The 17,924-nt window shown below is 35.6% G+C and overlaps 2 protein-coding genes across 5 annotated transcripts in view; both read right to left on the minus strand.

Annotated features, from left to right (window-relative positions):
- Positions 1-17,924, minus strand: part of LOC125652271 (uncharacterized) — a 47,966-nt gene that overhangs the window by 27,733 nt on the left and 2,309 nt on the right. For 2 of the 4 annotated variants that reach the window (XM_056167050.1, XM_056167052.1), the window contains exons 2-4: positions 7,999-8,305; positions 7,113-7,343; positions 5,743-6,605 (exon numbers count right to left, since the gene is read on the minus strand). The exons of the other annotated variants lie outside the window; for them this stretch is intronic. In XM_056167050.1, the coding sequence (XP_056023025.1) occupies positions 6,391-6,605; positions 7,113-7,343; positions 7,999-8,305 (753 nt within the window). In that variant the 3' untranslated portion in view covers positions 5,743-6,390. Of the gene's footprint in view, positions 1-5,742; positions 6,606-7,112; positions 7,344-7,998; positions 8,306-17,924 lie in introns of those variants that run through there. 4 annotated transcript variants of the gene reach the window in all.
- Positions 13,152-15,176, minus strand: LOC125660656 (uncharacterized). Its single transcript, XM_056167048.1, has one exon. The coding sequence runs from the start codon at positions 14,507-14,509 to the stop codon at positions 13,517-13,519; it is 993 nt and encodes a 330-aa protein (XP_056023023.1). The 5' UTR covers positions 14,510-15,176; the 3' UTR covers positions 13,152-13,516.

The following is a 17,924-nucleotide window of genomic DNA, read 5'->3' on the forward strand; positions in this document are numbered from 1 at the left end:
TTCTAACGATCTAGATTGCCAATACAACCTATCATTGGGTCAAATTTTGTTTGACTTGTTTCATGCCGATTGTTAGGCCGTTCTTGACACACTTATAATGACTACGGATAGCTCCGTTTGCCTAATCAAGACATAGCGCTCAAGGTTGGTGTAATCGGACGACAGGGGATGCTTACTCCTCCTAGGCACCTGATCCCACATCTGGCATATCCATGGGTGTGTGTTTGCCAACTCTATATTTTGCACTGTTCGTTATCTTCATCTTTCCTTAATTCATAAAATATTCATTAAAATGATCGGAAAGAAATCTTCTGAAAAAAAATTACAACAAAACTACAATCGCCTAGTTTGATTCGATTCGTTTTCAGACAAATTGAGGTCAACAGAAAAGATCAATAATCATGGGTTGGGAGTAGGTACATACAATCGTTATAAACCCTAAACGCGCCAATTTGTAGTGGTGCAATTCCTCAGAAATAGTATTTTATATAGCGGGGAAGTGTATGACACACAAGTAACATAGAAAAAATGTTTACAAGAACAAAATACTGGTTTATGGGTTTTCCCCTCAAAATAATACTTCTTCCGAGACTTTTTCTTTAGCTCGCTCAGACGAATGTGCATACATGTAGTTATATCCACTTCCCCGGTGCCGGTGTCACACTTTAAGTGAAAAAACTTTAACATTCATTCGGAGAATTTAATTCGCATTAAACCTAAGTTAATGCGAATTAAAACTGAACCGCGTTCACACGGAAATTCTAATCAAAATTTACGTCGTGATTTGATGCGAATAAAAATTTACTTCGCATTAGCTCCGTGTGAATGCAAAGCGAAGATAATGCGCATTAAATGTAGACGCATGCGTAATGGCAAATTTGGGTCACATGCATCATACCCGTGGTCAGCTATATAAATATGTCTTAATGTTAGTTTTGTGGGAAAAACTAATCAAAATGATAATAATCACTAAAAACATATACAAACAGCATGTCATTAGATAGAATGTCAATTTGTGCTCTGCATAGGCATACTGAGTAATAAATATGGAAAGAATTCTTTTTAAATACGACAAAATTGTTTATAAAAAGTGATATGATTTTTCTAACAAATATGTCGCTCATTGTTAATTTGTTTATACCATATGACGTCATAATAAACTTATAATACGTAAATAGTTATTAAGAAATGAAACTTATAATTCTTTGTTTGATGCATGTATCAAACGAAACATTGGACGGAAAACTTCATCAATGCGCGTAGTAGCGCATTGATGAAAAAGTTTTCCGTCCAATGTTTCGTTTGATACATGCATCAAACAAAGAATAATAAGTTTCATTTCTTATCATTTAATTATGTTTTTAAGATAGAAAAACAAATAGTTTCTCCCATCAAGAAGCTTGAATTAACGTTTTTGAAATGGCGCGTAGGAATACATATATATAAGAATGAAAACAACAACAAAACGGCATGGCTGTGCGTTCAGGTCAAGAATGGTTACTGTGCAGATATAAATGGATTATACGCCAAATTAAAAGTGCAATGGTTAAAAGCTGATTTAAATATAAAGGAAGATAACAAGTGGTGACTGGATTTATGCTGCATTGTGTTGGAGGAGACGTTGAACTAGCGAGTAAAAAGTTCAACACCTCTTCACCTATACAAGTTGAGGTTTGAGACATGTACATGTATGAAGAAACGAGTACCATCTGCCTGGTCTGCGACTCGACTGAACGTCTTCTTTTCTTAAATTCCTCTTGCAAAAGAACGGGCTCGAATCTATACGACTCCAACCTTAACTATTCGTGACTTGTCATGTTTACAGTGCTGCTGATGATATAAACCGGAACCGACGGTGTGACGTAATAAATTAAACTTCAATGGCCGCTCTCTTGGCGGCGGGTAATTTGAAATATAAGATACATTAATATTGATTTAATTGTTAAGCAAGGATTTTTGTTGTTAAAGACTGTAATTTATTATATCAATAAGTAATACTTTATTCATAAAGGCAACAATGTGGTTAGGGTTGCCTTTCAGAAATGAAACTTATGGTTCTTTATTTGATGCATGATGCGCATTGATGAAAAAGTTTTCCGTCCAATTTTTCGTATGATACATGCATCAAATAAAGAATTATAAGTTTTATTTATGATCATTTAATTATATTTTTGCAAATAGTTTCTCTCATCAAAAAGCTTGAATTAACTTTTTTGAAATGGCGCATAGGAATACCTATACGTAACAATGAAAACAACAATTAAAATGGGTGTGCGTTCGGGTGAGGTAGGCTAGAGTTACTGTGCAGAATTAAATGGATTATACGCCAAATTGAAGATGCAATGGTTAAATGATGAAATAGATATAAAGGAAGAGAACAACTGGTGACTGGATGTATGCTGCTTTGCATTCGAGACGTTAAACACTGGTTGTATCGTAGGAACGGTGGAATGCTACTCGGCTCCAGTGGCGGATTTAAGGGGGGCGCAGCCGCCCCCACCCCCACCCCACCCCACCCCCCACCCCCACCACCACCCCTACTAAAATTGTCAAATTGAAGGTAAATCGTGGTATCTTGTTTAGAAAAATGTACTAAACGATAAAAGAAGCAATACTTTCTTCCACTCCCGGAGAAATAAATGACAAAATCTTTTGATTTCTTGAATTACTTTATTGGGAGAACTTAATTTTTTCCAAAAAACCCTTAAAATTAGCGTCATTTCATTAATTTCACCTTATTGAAAATGATAGAAAATAGTACTAATGACTAAATAGGAGACATATTTCAAGCCCTATAACATCTGTAAAATCCAGGAGCTTCCGGGGGCTTCGCCCTCTAGGCCCCACCAGGGCTTGCCCCCCCCCCCCCCCAACAACAACCCTGCCTCATAAATTAAAGTGGCGCCCCCTGTAACCGCAATTCCTGGATCCGCCCCTGGGCTTCATTTCAATATCAAGTAAAAAGTTCAACACCTTTTCATCTAAATTGCTCTCGTTGACTGAGCCTCATATAACGCAGTTCAATTTCATTAATATTTACCAGATCAAAAGTCGCTGCTTCCTCCGTCATGTTATCGAACTCGTAGAAGCAGACCATACATAGGCCTATCGTAATCTGTCTACTTCTACCAGTCAGTGTCCTACGTCATCAAGTTGACTATATTCTGACACGTCATCACTAGGCCTATGTCTTTTATGTGTGTTGTTTCTTTAAATTAATTTGTATTTTATTCACATCTTTGGTTGCGTTTATTTTTGGTAGCATCAAACAAATACATTTCGTTTACAATGCATGTATGGAAATTCCCGTTCTGTAAATAGCGCTAAAATTAGAACGGCCGTTAACGGGGATAATTCCAGGGAAAAGTAGTCCCGTGTGCTTAGTGCAGATGAACTCCGGACGAATGTTTTGTTTTGACATAGAAATCAAACGAATTTTTCATCCAATCAGCATCGTTGTTAAGTCATCACTTTAAAACTTATTAAATGATAGAGAAATCAAACGAATTTTTCAACCAATCAGCATCGTTGTTAAGTCATCACTTTAAAAGTTATTAAATGATTTATAAATTACGTCATGTGCAACAGTAGTCAGGGGAATGGTGAAAGAGACATTCGGATGTTTTAACTGGGCTCATGAAAAGCAATTTATTGTCTAGAATGAATGCTGGTCGTCAGAGAAAATAACAAGTAATTTCTTCAAAAACATGAAAAGAAACACGACAAATCTCCTTGTATGTAGATCGGTACCTTGTTAACAGATATAAAGTGTTTTGAATAATGAATTCTGTATAGTTGTACACAATATTCATTAAAATGTCAATAAAATAATTTTTAATGATATAATCTATTCTTTTATTTATTTCGTGCACCCTTTAATTTGGAGATGCATACGAATTTAATGTGCATTAATTTACTTCCCGTTAAATATTATCGCCATGTGAACGTTATTTAATTCGAATCAAATTAATGCGCATTATTTTACTTCGCATTAAAATTAATGCGAAGTAAAATTTAATGCGCATTTCTGTACATCTTCTTCAAACAAGGGGGTATGACTTACCTATTTCACAATTAGATGCCTCATGAGCAAGCCTTTCAATTTGACCTAGTGACCTTGATCTTGGACTTTGGCCTACTTTTAAATATATTTCACCTGGCGTTAGCTTGTGAACCACAGGAGATATAACTTTGATATTTCAAAATGGATTCTTCATGACCAAGCCTTTCATTTCTTACCATGACTTTTTACCCTGAACTTTGACCTAATTTCAAAAACTTTTAACCGTAGCTATACTCAGTGGCGGATTTAAGGGGGGGGGGCGCAGCCGGCGCGTACCCCCCTAAAATTTTCAAATTTAAGGTAAATCGGGGTATCTTGTTTAGAAAAATGTACTAAACGATAAAAGAAGCAATAATTTCTTCCACTCCCGGAGAAATAAATGACAAAATCTTTTGTTTTCTTGCATAACTTTATTGGGAGAACTTAATTTTTTCCAAAAACTTAAAATTTGCGTAATTTTATTAATTTCACCTTATTAGAAATGATAGAAAATAGTACAAATTACTAAATAGGGGACATATATTTCAAGCCTTTAAAATCCCGGAGCTTCTGGGGGCTTCGCCCCTGGGCCCCCGTTAGGGTTTCGCCCTCCAGACCGCCTGCCTCATAAGGTGGCGCCGCCCCCCCCCCCCCCCCCCCCGTAACCGCAATTCCTGGATCCGCCCCTGATACTGTTATATCTTTTAAAATAAGGAGGATATTGTAAGTAGGGCCACACTTCCCGGTGAACTATGGTGTCTTCTGACAACTCTCCTCACAAGTTACGATTGTACTTCCTATTGGTCTTAGAGAATCAAATATGAAAAGCGCTGTTGGGTTGTATACCAGCCAAATTTCCTTTCATCCTTTCAATAGAATTCAATATTTGGGTTTTATTTTACCTTCTTTATAATTGAACCACGTATCACGTATCACGTCAATACCAAATACCTGTAATTCATAAAACTGTTGTTACCTCTTGTAAAATTTGGTCTCTTGTGTTATACTCAATGAATTATAGTTTTTATGGTTTAATGAAGCTAGTAAAAAATTCATATATACAGGTAGATCCTGCATTGGAGTCCATAGGTATTGCTAGTGGTGGATCCAGCGCCGTCACCCCGGGCGCACCCCCACCCTCTTATTTCATCAGAACTCCGTAGGTTGATGGGGCTTCTCTAGTCTCCCATCAGGGCTTCGCCCTGGATCCACTGGGGGCTTCATGACAGCTCCTCCCAAATCCCCTAACTTTTTACAGAGCCTCCGTTCTGAAATTTCAGGATCCGTCATCCACTGTTGCATAGAAACATACCTTGTTAAGGACTGCGGATCCATTACATATTAACAAATTCATCAAAGATTATTCCGACCAAGCTATCACTACCAACATACACAGGCAAAAAGAATATTCCACATTTAATGTATTAATCTGTGGGGTGTTTGTATTTCCACAGACATTACAAAAAGAATATTCCTCCTTAATGTATTAATCTGTACGGCGTTTACTGTTTAATGTATTAATCTGTAGGGCGCTTGTATTATCACAAACATTACAAAAAGAATATTCCTCCTTAATGTATTAATCTGCAAAGTGTTTGTATCATCACTGACATTCCTCCTTAATGCATTAATATGTAGGGTGTTTATATCACCACATACATGACAAAAATAACATTGTATCATGAAATGTATACAGGTAATGAAAGGAAAAGGTAATTTGTTTAATCGATGAAAAGTAATATACAGAAAGACAACACATTTCAATGTTTACATATCATTGTATTAACAAACAACGTTCGCATTAAATTGAAAGAAAAAAGACAAAGATACTCCGATTAACTTTCTATACAAAGCAGGTCTTTTTGACACAAACGTGAATTCCATATGAGGAATTATAAAAATTGAAACGGCGCAGAATTATTATCATCAAGAAAGAAACATCTTATAATTGTTGTAATGGTGCCCAGTGCTGGGCGGAATATCATTGCTCTCTGACATTATGATGCAAATTCTGTAAACAATTCATGTCTTCCATAGGACAGTTTTTTTATGCACCTATATGTGTATTGCAATTTTGCAATTCAAATTGCGTTCACTCATTCCAAAAATGGTGATGCTAATTGAAATGCACATTAGGAAAAAAAACTATTTCTTTAAATTTTAATTCTGCATAATATACGATTGGAATTTGTATCAAAGCGTTCCCAATGTGCATTTTCAATTTGCATAGCTCATTCATCTTGTGAATATAAAATCATTTCGAAGGTGCATTGGATGCTGACGCCCCACGTGTGACCGAGCATTTTAAATGATGTTAGTGATGTATTTTGTGTCGGTTTGTTTCCTAATCACGTGTCAAAATCACAGATGAAGTCAGTGAGTCTCTCCAAAGCTCTGTTATTCATATCGCAGGCGTACATCCCTCTGGTGGTGAGAAACGCAATGTCCACAATAGCTCTGAGGTCCCGGAATTTGTCCCCATACAGAAGTTTTTCGGAGGCCTGGGGTGGTAAGGCGTGGATCTCTTTGTGGTGTATCACAGCTACCACCACAGATCTGGAACCTTTAGAGAAAAGAAAGAAAATATTGAAACACTGTATGACAATTAAAACACCCCTCCCCAAACAGACCCAAAATACGAATAAAACTTCATTACATTCGGTCCAATTTATTCATTACATTTCGAAAAAAGTTCCGAATTCATCATCCACTGAAATATGATTTTTTTGATAAAAAGTTTATTTGTGAAGTTCTACATTTTCTTTTTTCAGTTTGCAGAATTTATACACGTTTAAACATGTCAATACCATGGTGATATTTGTAATTTTACAGCAGGTTGTCACACATACATTGTGGAAGACGTCGCATGAACTTGTACCGGGAGCTAACACAGGGGCTAAGCCCATTTTGGGCCCGAACACTGTGATACCATATATATATAGAGAGAGATTTATGGTATCACAGTGTTCAGGCCCAAAACGGGCTTAGCCCCTGTGGGAGCTAAGATCACGCTGAAATTGACGAAACAAGCCACAAATATCAGACATTAGGGAGTTAGGATCACACTTACACGTGACATTTTGGAGAGCTTGCTCTACGTCTGTACCAAGCCTGGACGCGTTGATACAAAGAACTATAAGGGGTTTGTGGACGGGGACCATTTTGGCGTCATGTGTGGACATAATGTCCAGTTTTCTGTCCTTAATGGCCCCTAGGTGCTGCGTCAAGATTTCCTTTAGCTCGGATCTTACGGCAGTCGAAATCCGCTCATTCATTGACGGCGCATACATGTAAACTTGTACTGAAAATGTATGATCATACAATCACGCACTGAAATAATAAAGACTTTACAAATATTCTTTAATGAATAATATCCAAATGTTATAAATGTGTCTGTAAGAAACAGTCAATTCTTAAATCATATGAGTAGGCAATTTGTGAAATGTAAACCCGAGATAAGTGTTAAAAGGTAGGCAATTTGTATCCTTAACTGATTACATGTGTTGATAAAAATAAAATAATGGTATAGGGTAATAGTATATTGTATAGTGAATTAAATTAATAACACTCTGCTGTAGACTGCATTATATTCTTTTAATTTATGTGTTTACCACGCTCAACTGACTGAAATACATCTCCCAACTTATAGGTTTTTTGAACTCCTTTTTATCACGTTTTCTCTCCTTTTTTTTATCGCAATATTTTTATCCCTCTCCTCAAATTTTAAACAATAGATGAATAAATTGATTATGAACAGATACAACTGTGCCTGTGTATCTTTATCGTGTAGTTCTCTCAGTTTAATGCAAAACAAAATATGTGTGCTATTTGAGGATCATTTGGAGAAACAACTAGATGTATACTATAACATCTTCAACAAAATGTATACCAACCTACCCTTACTATTAATAGAGTCGGGAAAGGGCCAAACACGATCTTATTAAAGATGACCTAACCTGGTTTTTTGCGAGAAGCCAACTCCAAATTCGTTATTTCATCCCGCAGCTCTTGGTTTTTATTCCTCAGTTTACTGGTTTCATTTTTCAGTTCTCCGTTTTCTTTCTGCAGTTTCCCGTTTTCATTAAGCAGTTTTGTGTTTCTTTCCTCCAATCCTCTGATTTTAGTCTTCAGCTCATGCTCCAAATGTCTGTTCCCCTCGTGTGAAGGTCGTGCTCCTTCCAGTAATTTCTCTACACTTTCCTTTCCCTCCTTTAGTTTTGTAATCTTGATGTTTTGAGATTCGACTTGTTTATGAAGAACTTGCTGAAACAACACGAGAAAGTTACTCTACTACATAGCTTTATAATTTTAGAAAGCTGGGATGTTTCATGTGAGTGTCAATAAAATAGATAGATAAAGCATAAACACACTACCGATGTTATAGATATTGGTCAGTAATTATTACAAAATCCTTAATTGTCTTTATTTTTGTAGGCAGGTACATTGTTAGGTGATTTCATTAGGATTATGAATTTGTAATGATATATTAACTAGTTTCGATGCTGGTTTGTATACAGTATCTTAAAGTATTGTTGGTGTAAGTGTAAACTTCTCTAGTTTGTTTCTAGAATATATTTTGTGCAAGTGATTGTACTTTTTTTTAAAAATCATGTCCCATTCGAGAATTTTTCACTCATACAGAGACGACCCCAGCTGTAGGTGATGTGCCATCAATTTTAGAAAGGGTTCTTCAACGAGCTGGTCCAACACCTGCGGTGACATGGGGCCCCTGTCGTTTTGATGTTTTAGCCGAGAAACCAGTGACCTTCATATCTAATACCAGGTACTTATCATCACAAGAGAGATAATGCAATGACTTTATTCTCATAAACAAGTTTTACGGTGTTATATACAATACAAATCGGCATTTACTCATGTGTAGTAAACCTCTTAATTAACCCGGAGGTTGAACTCAATATAACTTGTAATTCCGTGGAGATCCGAGTTAGAATAGGTCCTCAGCACCCGTTGCTTGTCGGAGAAGGCGACTAAATGGGGCGGTCCTTCGGATGAGACCGCAAAAACAGAGGTCCCGTGTCACAGTAGGTGTGGCACGATAAAGAACCCTCCCTGCTCAAAGGCCAAAAGCGCCGAGCATAGGCCTAAATTTTGTAGTCCTTCACCGGCAGTAGTGACGTCTCCATATGAGTGAAATATTCTCGAAACAATATTCAATCAATAATATAACTTATAAGTTTACGTAATTTCAACAACAAAATTTTATCTGTTGAGTTAATGAGGTTATTATATTTAAATATTATTAGAATTTAAATGATATATTTCAGGTAAACAGAATTTTCGCATGGATGCAATATCGACAATACTACCTTTTAAAAGGTAATGATATTCATCCCCAATTTTATCTAAATCGCAAAATGTAAATTTTCTTTCACATCGTGGAATATTATGTCATCTACCAGTTTCAATTGGTAGTTTGACATTACAACATCTATATTTACATGTACATATGTTTTTTTGCATTTTTGTTTGGGAGGTGTTTGAGATAACTTTCTAAACGCGGTGTTGTTTTTAAAAATTCTATTTTTGATTGCTTTAGGCGAATTAGAAATATTTCTCTGCCATTTCTGTACAAATTGATCATACAATAATTCTATAAACAGTATTTTGTAACCAATTTACACTAGGGAATCTATGAGACAACCAAATCACAGGCACTTGTTTCTGTAAATGACTTATGACCTCTGTATACTAATAACAACACAAGGTAACTAGCTTCAAATGACACAGAATGGCACCCCCTGAGAATGTCGGCCTTTTGAGCTTCCAGGGAATATGCGATGCTAATGTATTTACTACCGTTGTATTGTACAATCATTCAACTTAAAAACCATGTATGACATGACTGCATTCATTGCCTCTTATCGCCGAAAACTGCAACAAAACATGGATTTTCCGTTTTATACCACGAAGTGCTATGTACTGATACCGCACAGAATGAAAATTGTATATTCGTTGTGTTGAAAAATAAAGTCTCATTGTTTTATTATCACAATAAATTGATACGATGTTTATTACCAAAAAATCTTGAACATATTGGTTTGTTAACAAAATAAAAATTTTGAATTGAAGACGCTGTACGCTATTTTTAGTTACTCAAAAAAAACCAAAGCTGTTCGTACGTTTCGGGATTTTACATGTCATCAGAAGATAGAAGCTAAGACCTCCCGAGTTGAGATTTAAAAATATTTTCGTGTCGGAATCATTTCTGATGAAGATAATAATAAAATTATGACTTACTGTAAATACAACTTCGTTAACTAGTATGAGAAATATTTCTGCCAATTGCATGTTTCATGCAGATCTATGGAAAGTCAGAGAAAATACAGATAAAAGATTATTTGGAAGTATGCAAAATAGAGCAAGGAAAGTTTTTTTTAGTGATGTGTTATTGACTTTGTGATATGTATTGATGTGGCAAGTACCTGTTGTTACATTGAAGTTTTATGAAACCCACCATAAGTACCAAGAACGCTGCAGGCACATATCAATGTTTTTCGGAGGCGACTGGCCAACCCTTAACATTAACTGTTATTTCCATGCATGCAAATGAAGATATATTGCGAGACTGACCCCTCCACTATTTTTGATAGTACTATGTAGTAGTGAATGAGAAGATATTAATGCATGTAAGCTTGAAAGTTTTGAATTGAAGCCCTGGAGCAAAGAATGACCCCTCTCAGCCTGAGGGGAAAAAATTAAGACAGCATTGACGAACACTGTGTGAACTCTGACAGTATTAGTACTTCTGAATGATTGTTAAACAATGTTATTTATTTTCATTGCTATAATTAATTGCTTGTTAACCTCTACGAGCCCCCCCCCCGCCCCCCTCCCCCCCGGAGGGCCCTTGATTGGTGAATAAACAATAAACATAACGTAATGATGTAACCACATAATATAAAGAGCTATCGACATAACGTAATGATGTAACCACATAACATAAAGAGCTATCAACATAACGTAATGATGTTACCACATAATGTAATGATGTAACCACATAACATAATGATGTAACCACATAACATAATGATGTAACCACATAACATAAAGAGGTATCGACATAACGTAATGATGTAACCACATAATGTAATGATGTAACCACATAACATAATGATGTAACCACATAACATAATGATGTAACCACATAACATAAAGAGGTATCGACATAACGTAATGATGTAACCACATAACATAATGATGTAACCACATAACATAATGATGTAACCACATAACATAAAGAGGTATCGACATAACGTAATGATGTAACCACATAACGTAATGATGTAACCACATAACATAATGATGTAACCACATAACATAATGATGTAACCACATAACGTAATGATGTTACCACATAACGTAATGATGTTACCACATAACATAAAGAGGTATCGACATAACATAATGATGTAACCACATAACGTAATGATGTAACCACATAACATAATGATGTAACCACATAACGTAATGATGTAATCACATAACGTAATGATGTAACCACATAACATAATGATGTAACCACATAACGTAATGATGTAACCACATAACGTAATGATGTAACCACATAACGTAATGATGTTACCACATAACGTAATGATGTTACCACATAACGTAATGATGTAACCACATAACGTAATGATGTAACCACATAACGTAATGATGTAACCACATAACGTAATGATGTAACCACATAACGTAATGATGTAACCACATAACGTAATGATGTAACCACATAACGTAATGATGTAACCACATAACGTAATGATGTTACCACATAACATAATGATGTAACCACATAACGTAATGATGTTACCACATAATGTAATGATGTAACCACATAATGTAATGATGTAACCACATAACGTAATGATGTAACCACATAATGTAATGATGTAACCACATAACATAATGATGTAACCACATAACATAATGATGTAACCACATAACATAAAGAGGTATCGACATAACGTAATGATGTAACCACATAATGTAATGATGTAACCACATAACATAATGATGTAACCACATAACATAATGATGTAACCACATAACATAATGATGTAACCACATAACATAATGATGTAACCACATAACATAAAGAGGTATCGACATAACGTAATGATGTAACCACATAATGTAATGATGTAACCACATAACATAATGATGTAACCACATAATGTAATGATGTAACCACATATCATAAAGAGGTGTCGACATAACGTAATGGTGTAACATAGATAACGTAATGATGTAACCACATAACGTAATGATGTAACCACATAACATAAAGAGGTATCGACATAACGTAATGGTGTAACATATACATGTATAACATAATGGTGTAACCATATCCTGGCGTTACCGGTTTTCGATAGTGTAATACAATTTTTACAAATTTGATATGTTCAGTGTTTTATTTCTCACCTTAATTCTATCTGTTCTGAACAATTGACCATATTTAATACATATATACTGTTTTTTGCGTAAAACTATCAAAATCCCGGTAGCATTTCAACTTTCTTGAGATCCGCCATGATCAGGGTTGTTTTGAGTGACGTCACCTATTTTCGATAGTAAGTATGGCGCGCTGTTAGTGTTAAAACAACATGAAATAAAGTCTTTTCTAGATTATTTTTTCAATCAATTTGAATATACAAAATAAATTTGAATTCATAATTAACGACATTAAACAAATTTATGAAGTTTTTTTTTTCTCTCAATTGATTGTGTAAAATTAATTTGCTTGCAACGTATTGCAGTTAAAAATGTTAAACACAATGGGGACATTTTATCTGTGTGTCTCTTCTGATCACCTTTTCCTTGACACAGAAAGAAAGGTGGACCCAATGTCCACAATGGCACTGTCCCCACCCTACAAACTCAATGTAAGGCTTAAACTTCAACTGTTCTGGCTCCAGTTTGTCACAAACACAACATCGTTCCTCATCTGCTATAGATTCCTCATCTGACAATGCAGGCAAAAGATGTGATTCAGAAGTAGAAGTGAAAACTGTTGAAGGACCTGCTTTCTCATTAGATGGTGAATATTTGCCTTTTTTCTTCAATTAATTTCCCCTTTCCTTTTCCCTTCCCTTTGATTGATTTTTCTGTTGACTTTTCATTGTAATCCCGAATTTTTTCAAACACTTCTTGTTCTGTGATGGCTTTCCCAGCAATGATGGTACTCAGATTTCTTCTTGGTTTCTTGGCCTTCCCAGCAGCTAATAGAACTTCTCCCCCACGTTTGTTAAAAAAACTTTCGGCTGTAGCTGAAATGTTCTCATCAGTGGTTTCAGATGTTGTTTGAGCATTGATGATGTCTGCCTTGCCTTTGTATACAAGAGATGGTAGAGTCTTGTTTTCACTGATTGATGATGAATTCAGAGGGTATATATCAGTTCTCCTGAAGGCTGATCTTAAATTCTGAGGACTAAGGGCTGTATCATACACTTTTCACACCATCCTGCACACATCATATCTTGTCACAGAGCGACCAACACTTTGGCGCATAAATTTGTGAGCTTCCTGCTGATACAAGGTCTCAAATGGCCCAAAACATCCAACATCCATCGGCTGCAAAAGGTGACTAGTGTGTGGCGGCAATACAAAAAGAATAATGTTATTTTCACGAGGCCATTGGATTAAAGATAAAGAAGTATGGCTTCTGTGTCCATCATACAAAAGAAGAATTGGCTGCTCTGGGTTCCTAGACTGGACATATTTGGTGAAGTGGTTCTTAATATAACTATTGAAAATGTCAGTATTAGAATAGCCTGTATCACTCATGGATCCATCACGGCCAGTAGTATCACCGTCAAATAGTTCCGGTAGCACTCGCTTACCTGGAAACATCAGATAGGGAGGAATACTGGATCCCAAAGCATTACCACACCCTAGTACAGTTATTGTTTGTGGTCTCTCAGAAGTCACGATTTGTGCTGGCATCCCTTTAGCTGAAATGATGTTTGGAGGCTTTGATCCACCAGTATTGATTCCTTTTTCGTCAGCATTGAATATATGTTGGGGTTTATCCCTCAGTCCATGTCTGTCAATGATAGTTTCTAGTTCTTCAAAGTACTTCTTGATGCATTCTGGTGACGCAGCTTTTGCTCGAAGTTCTGATAATCCTGATGGTTTCACGGCATGAAGTTCAGGCCACCTTTTCATGAAGTTGTAGTACCACTTCATTGTCAAGTCTTTACCCTTTTCTCTGATACCTAGATCTGCAGCATAATCAGATGCTAGATTCAACACTTCTGCCCGAGTGTATCCATATCCTATCTCTGACATGGTCTTCACATGCTCTACCATGTAGGATTCCTGTTCCTGTGTAAACAGTGGTGGAGGTCCTGACGAGACACACTCAATACTAATACGTCCATCTACCCTATCTCTTAAAGTTGTTAAGGGGACTTGAAAACGTTTGGCTGCACCATGGACACTCATACCATCTTTAACCGCCTGGAATGCATTGTCTAATGCTTCTGGACCATAATTCTTATAAGTTCCTCTCTGGACGGAAAATATCTGTAAACAAATAAACAATGAATTAATATCTGCAAACAAATAAACAACGTATCAATAAAAACAAATTTTAAAGCAAAGATATTTTTTTCAAAATGTATGGTAATATGACTATAACGCGCTTCCATAGTTTTTATTTTGAAGCGAGAGTTTACCCAAAGTGAGGCTTATCTATTTTTAGAACATAACGTTGAGTTGATCATCAGACGACAGCATATCTCGATTAGGCGTTGTTTTCAACTAAAAATGGTTGGGGTTTTAGTGTGATTTTTTTTTTGCATTAAGGAAACATGGCGTTTTCTGAACCTATGCATATAGAATTGTAGTCTTACCTCTCTGAAAGGCATAATTCTTGATATTTTCGGCTATCTGACACTTGTTGCTACTGACGCTGATTATGAGGAAAAAGTTCCGAAAAATGACGTCACGATTTCCGAATGATCGTTAAAAATAAAAACCTATCGAAATTAGGATACTATCGAAAACCGGTAACGGCACAATATATATTTATATTACGAATTGCATTTTCCTCTATGAACCAACCAATTTCAGCTCGCGGCACAATCCGTTCATATTGACTATGAACGGATTATGCAAACTCCCCGTCGAGGCCTCATTACGTCACCTACGAATAGACCTCTCAATCCTATGTGACGCAGTTCTGTATATTGTGAGTCCGCGATTATCACGCAGGCAAATAACACTAATGAAGTAGTTCGTAGTTAAAAGTTTGAAGATATTGACATTAAGAGCATTAATATAAAAGTATGAATTTTATTTTAAACATAAAATGATCAAAAGATCATTAAAAAGTAGGGAAATTCTGTTCAAATTACTGTGTAAATTAATGAACTTATTTGTTTACGTTCTTGTTTTGAAAGTTGTTTACGTTTGACGTTATGTTTTTTCGTCATTCTACAGTGACGTCACACAGTACCTAAGCACCTAAGAAATCGCTATCCCATAATGCCTAAATGGAAGAGTTTGGTTTGTAAGCAAACGAACTCTGGCGGAAGTTTGCGGATTATGAACTAGTTTAAAGCACGTGACTGAGAGAGCGTAATGATTTGAAAAAATACAACATGTGTTACAAAGATCTCGCAAGTCACACCTCGGATTAAGATTGTGAACTTACGTGGATTATCATCCCAACATATATAACGTAGTGATGTATAACCACATAACGTAGTGATGTCACCACATAAAGTAAAAAGTATCGACATAACGCAATTCCCAGCAGGCACGCGACGTTGTTTCAACGTTGAGAATAGGTTGAATATTGGTTGCAACGTTGAACAACTATAATTCAACGTTGTTTCAACGTTGAAGTTTCAACGTCGAAACCACAACGTTTTATCAACGGTGAAACAACGTTGAAGATATAACATATTTTCAACGTTGCATGTTCGTTGATATTTCAACGTTGAAAGAACGTTGAAGGTATGACATATTTTCAACGTTGAATGTTTGTCGATCTTTCACGTTGAAACAACGTTGAAGGTATAACATATTTTCAACGTTGAATGTTTGTCAATCTTTCAACATTGAAATAATGTTGAAAGTATAACATATTTTCAACGTTGAAATGTTTGTCGATCTTTCAACGTTGCAACAACGTTGAAGATATAACGTATTTTCAATGTTGAATGTTTGTCGAGATTTCAACGTTGAATCAACGATGATGATATAACATATTTTCAACGTTGAATATTTGTTAATATCTCAACGTTCAAACAACGTTGGTTATTCAACATTGAAAAAGTGACGCGGATTCAATTATCATTCAACGTTGTTTCAACGTCGAAACATCAACGTTGAGGATGTAACAAATTTTCAACGTCAAAACATCATAGAATGCACAACCTGTTTTAAAATTTGTTGTTTTGACATTTTAAAATGTATATGAATTTTCAACCTTTGGCTATTCATATATAGTTATTGTGTGTTTTAATTATTATTTAATTTACAACCAATTGCGTAGAACATGGGTAATTCTCTTGAATTTTTTCTCCTTTTCGAAATTCTTTTATTACTTTTCAGCAGTATGACTCTTCAGTTATACATTTGTAATCTATATTGTTCATATGCAACATTGTTTTTCATTTGTTTGAGTGTAATGTACGGAAACAATATTATGATTTCTTTTTCTTTATAAGCTTTGTAGCATACAAAGGAAGGTGTAGGGAATATTGCATATTTGTTAAATGGTTTTTCCAATCTTTTCAACCTGGCGATAGAGAAGACGTGTCTATTGTCGGACACCCCGACATAAAATTCTTTTTTTAAACTTAATTACTTAACCTTACCAATTTTCCCACTGGAAACAATTTTCGTTTTTCGGGTACCCCTCCCCCCTTAAAATCCTGCAGCAGGCATTTCACGAAGCTACCTTAAGACTAATACGCGTCCTTAGTATGTCTACACATCCTATTCCTAACTGGGAAGTCAGTTTCTCGAAGCTTTTCTAAATTTAGGGCTCGCCATACATGTAAGTTCATCCTAGGACAGCATAACACTTGTCCTAGCTAAAATACCATCCTACGTTTGTATAAACATGGCGACAGCCGCGAAATTGAAGCGAAAAGCTCGCAGAAACCGTTAAAAATATTTTTGTTAAGGACAACCCGCAAGATTGCTTAACTGTGAGGAAGTACAGACTTTCGCGGTTTTCATAGCCTCTGTCGTTTTTTTCTACCTCATGTAGTATGTAGAACTTGAATTTTCCCCAGTTGAACAATTTGGGTTCCTCCTCTTACTCATGATAATACACTAATCCGCACAACTCACAAATTAAATTCAGATCGGTTTGATTTTTGTCGGAAAAACGATTGTTTAATTATTGTTATTAAAGACCTTGACATGAGTACGTGTACGTAAGTCAAGGTATATTCGTTCGATTTCAAACTATCGTACACGAGTATTGCATGGCTCAGTGGTATTGCATTCATCGTGAAAAGAAATGATAATAAACTATTAAATTAAACACGCATGTATAGGTCCGAGTATCACAATATCTGTTTGTTTTACTACTTTATCAAATGATCTTAAAATTTCTTCGTTTATAACATATTTATATTGAATTCTCGGTATTTATATTACAAATATTCATATAAATGAATATGTCTTTTCTCTCAATGTGTGTGTCTAGTTTTGATTTGCTTAATCGGAAATATATGACGAATATCATGTGTATAAATACATGTAAAGGAGTAATAATAACAATAATCTGAAATGCTGATCAGAATAGGACTTGGTGAACTGATTCTGATGTGTGTTAGTTATTTTGTTATCAATACCCTTTGAAGAATTTATCAATCACTGTTATTCAGATCAAATT

This window comes from Ostrea edulis, chromosome 5, assembly GCF_947568905.1.
Source record: "Ostrea edulis chromosome 5, xbOstEdul1.1, whole genome shotgun sequence".
In the NCBI taxonomy this organism is placed as follows: domain Eukaryota; kingdom Metazoa; phylum Mollusca; class Bivalvia; order Ostreida; family Ostreidae; genus Ostrea; species Ostrea edulis.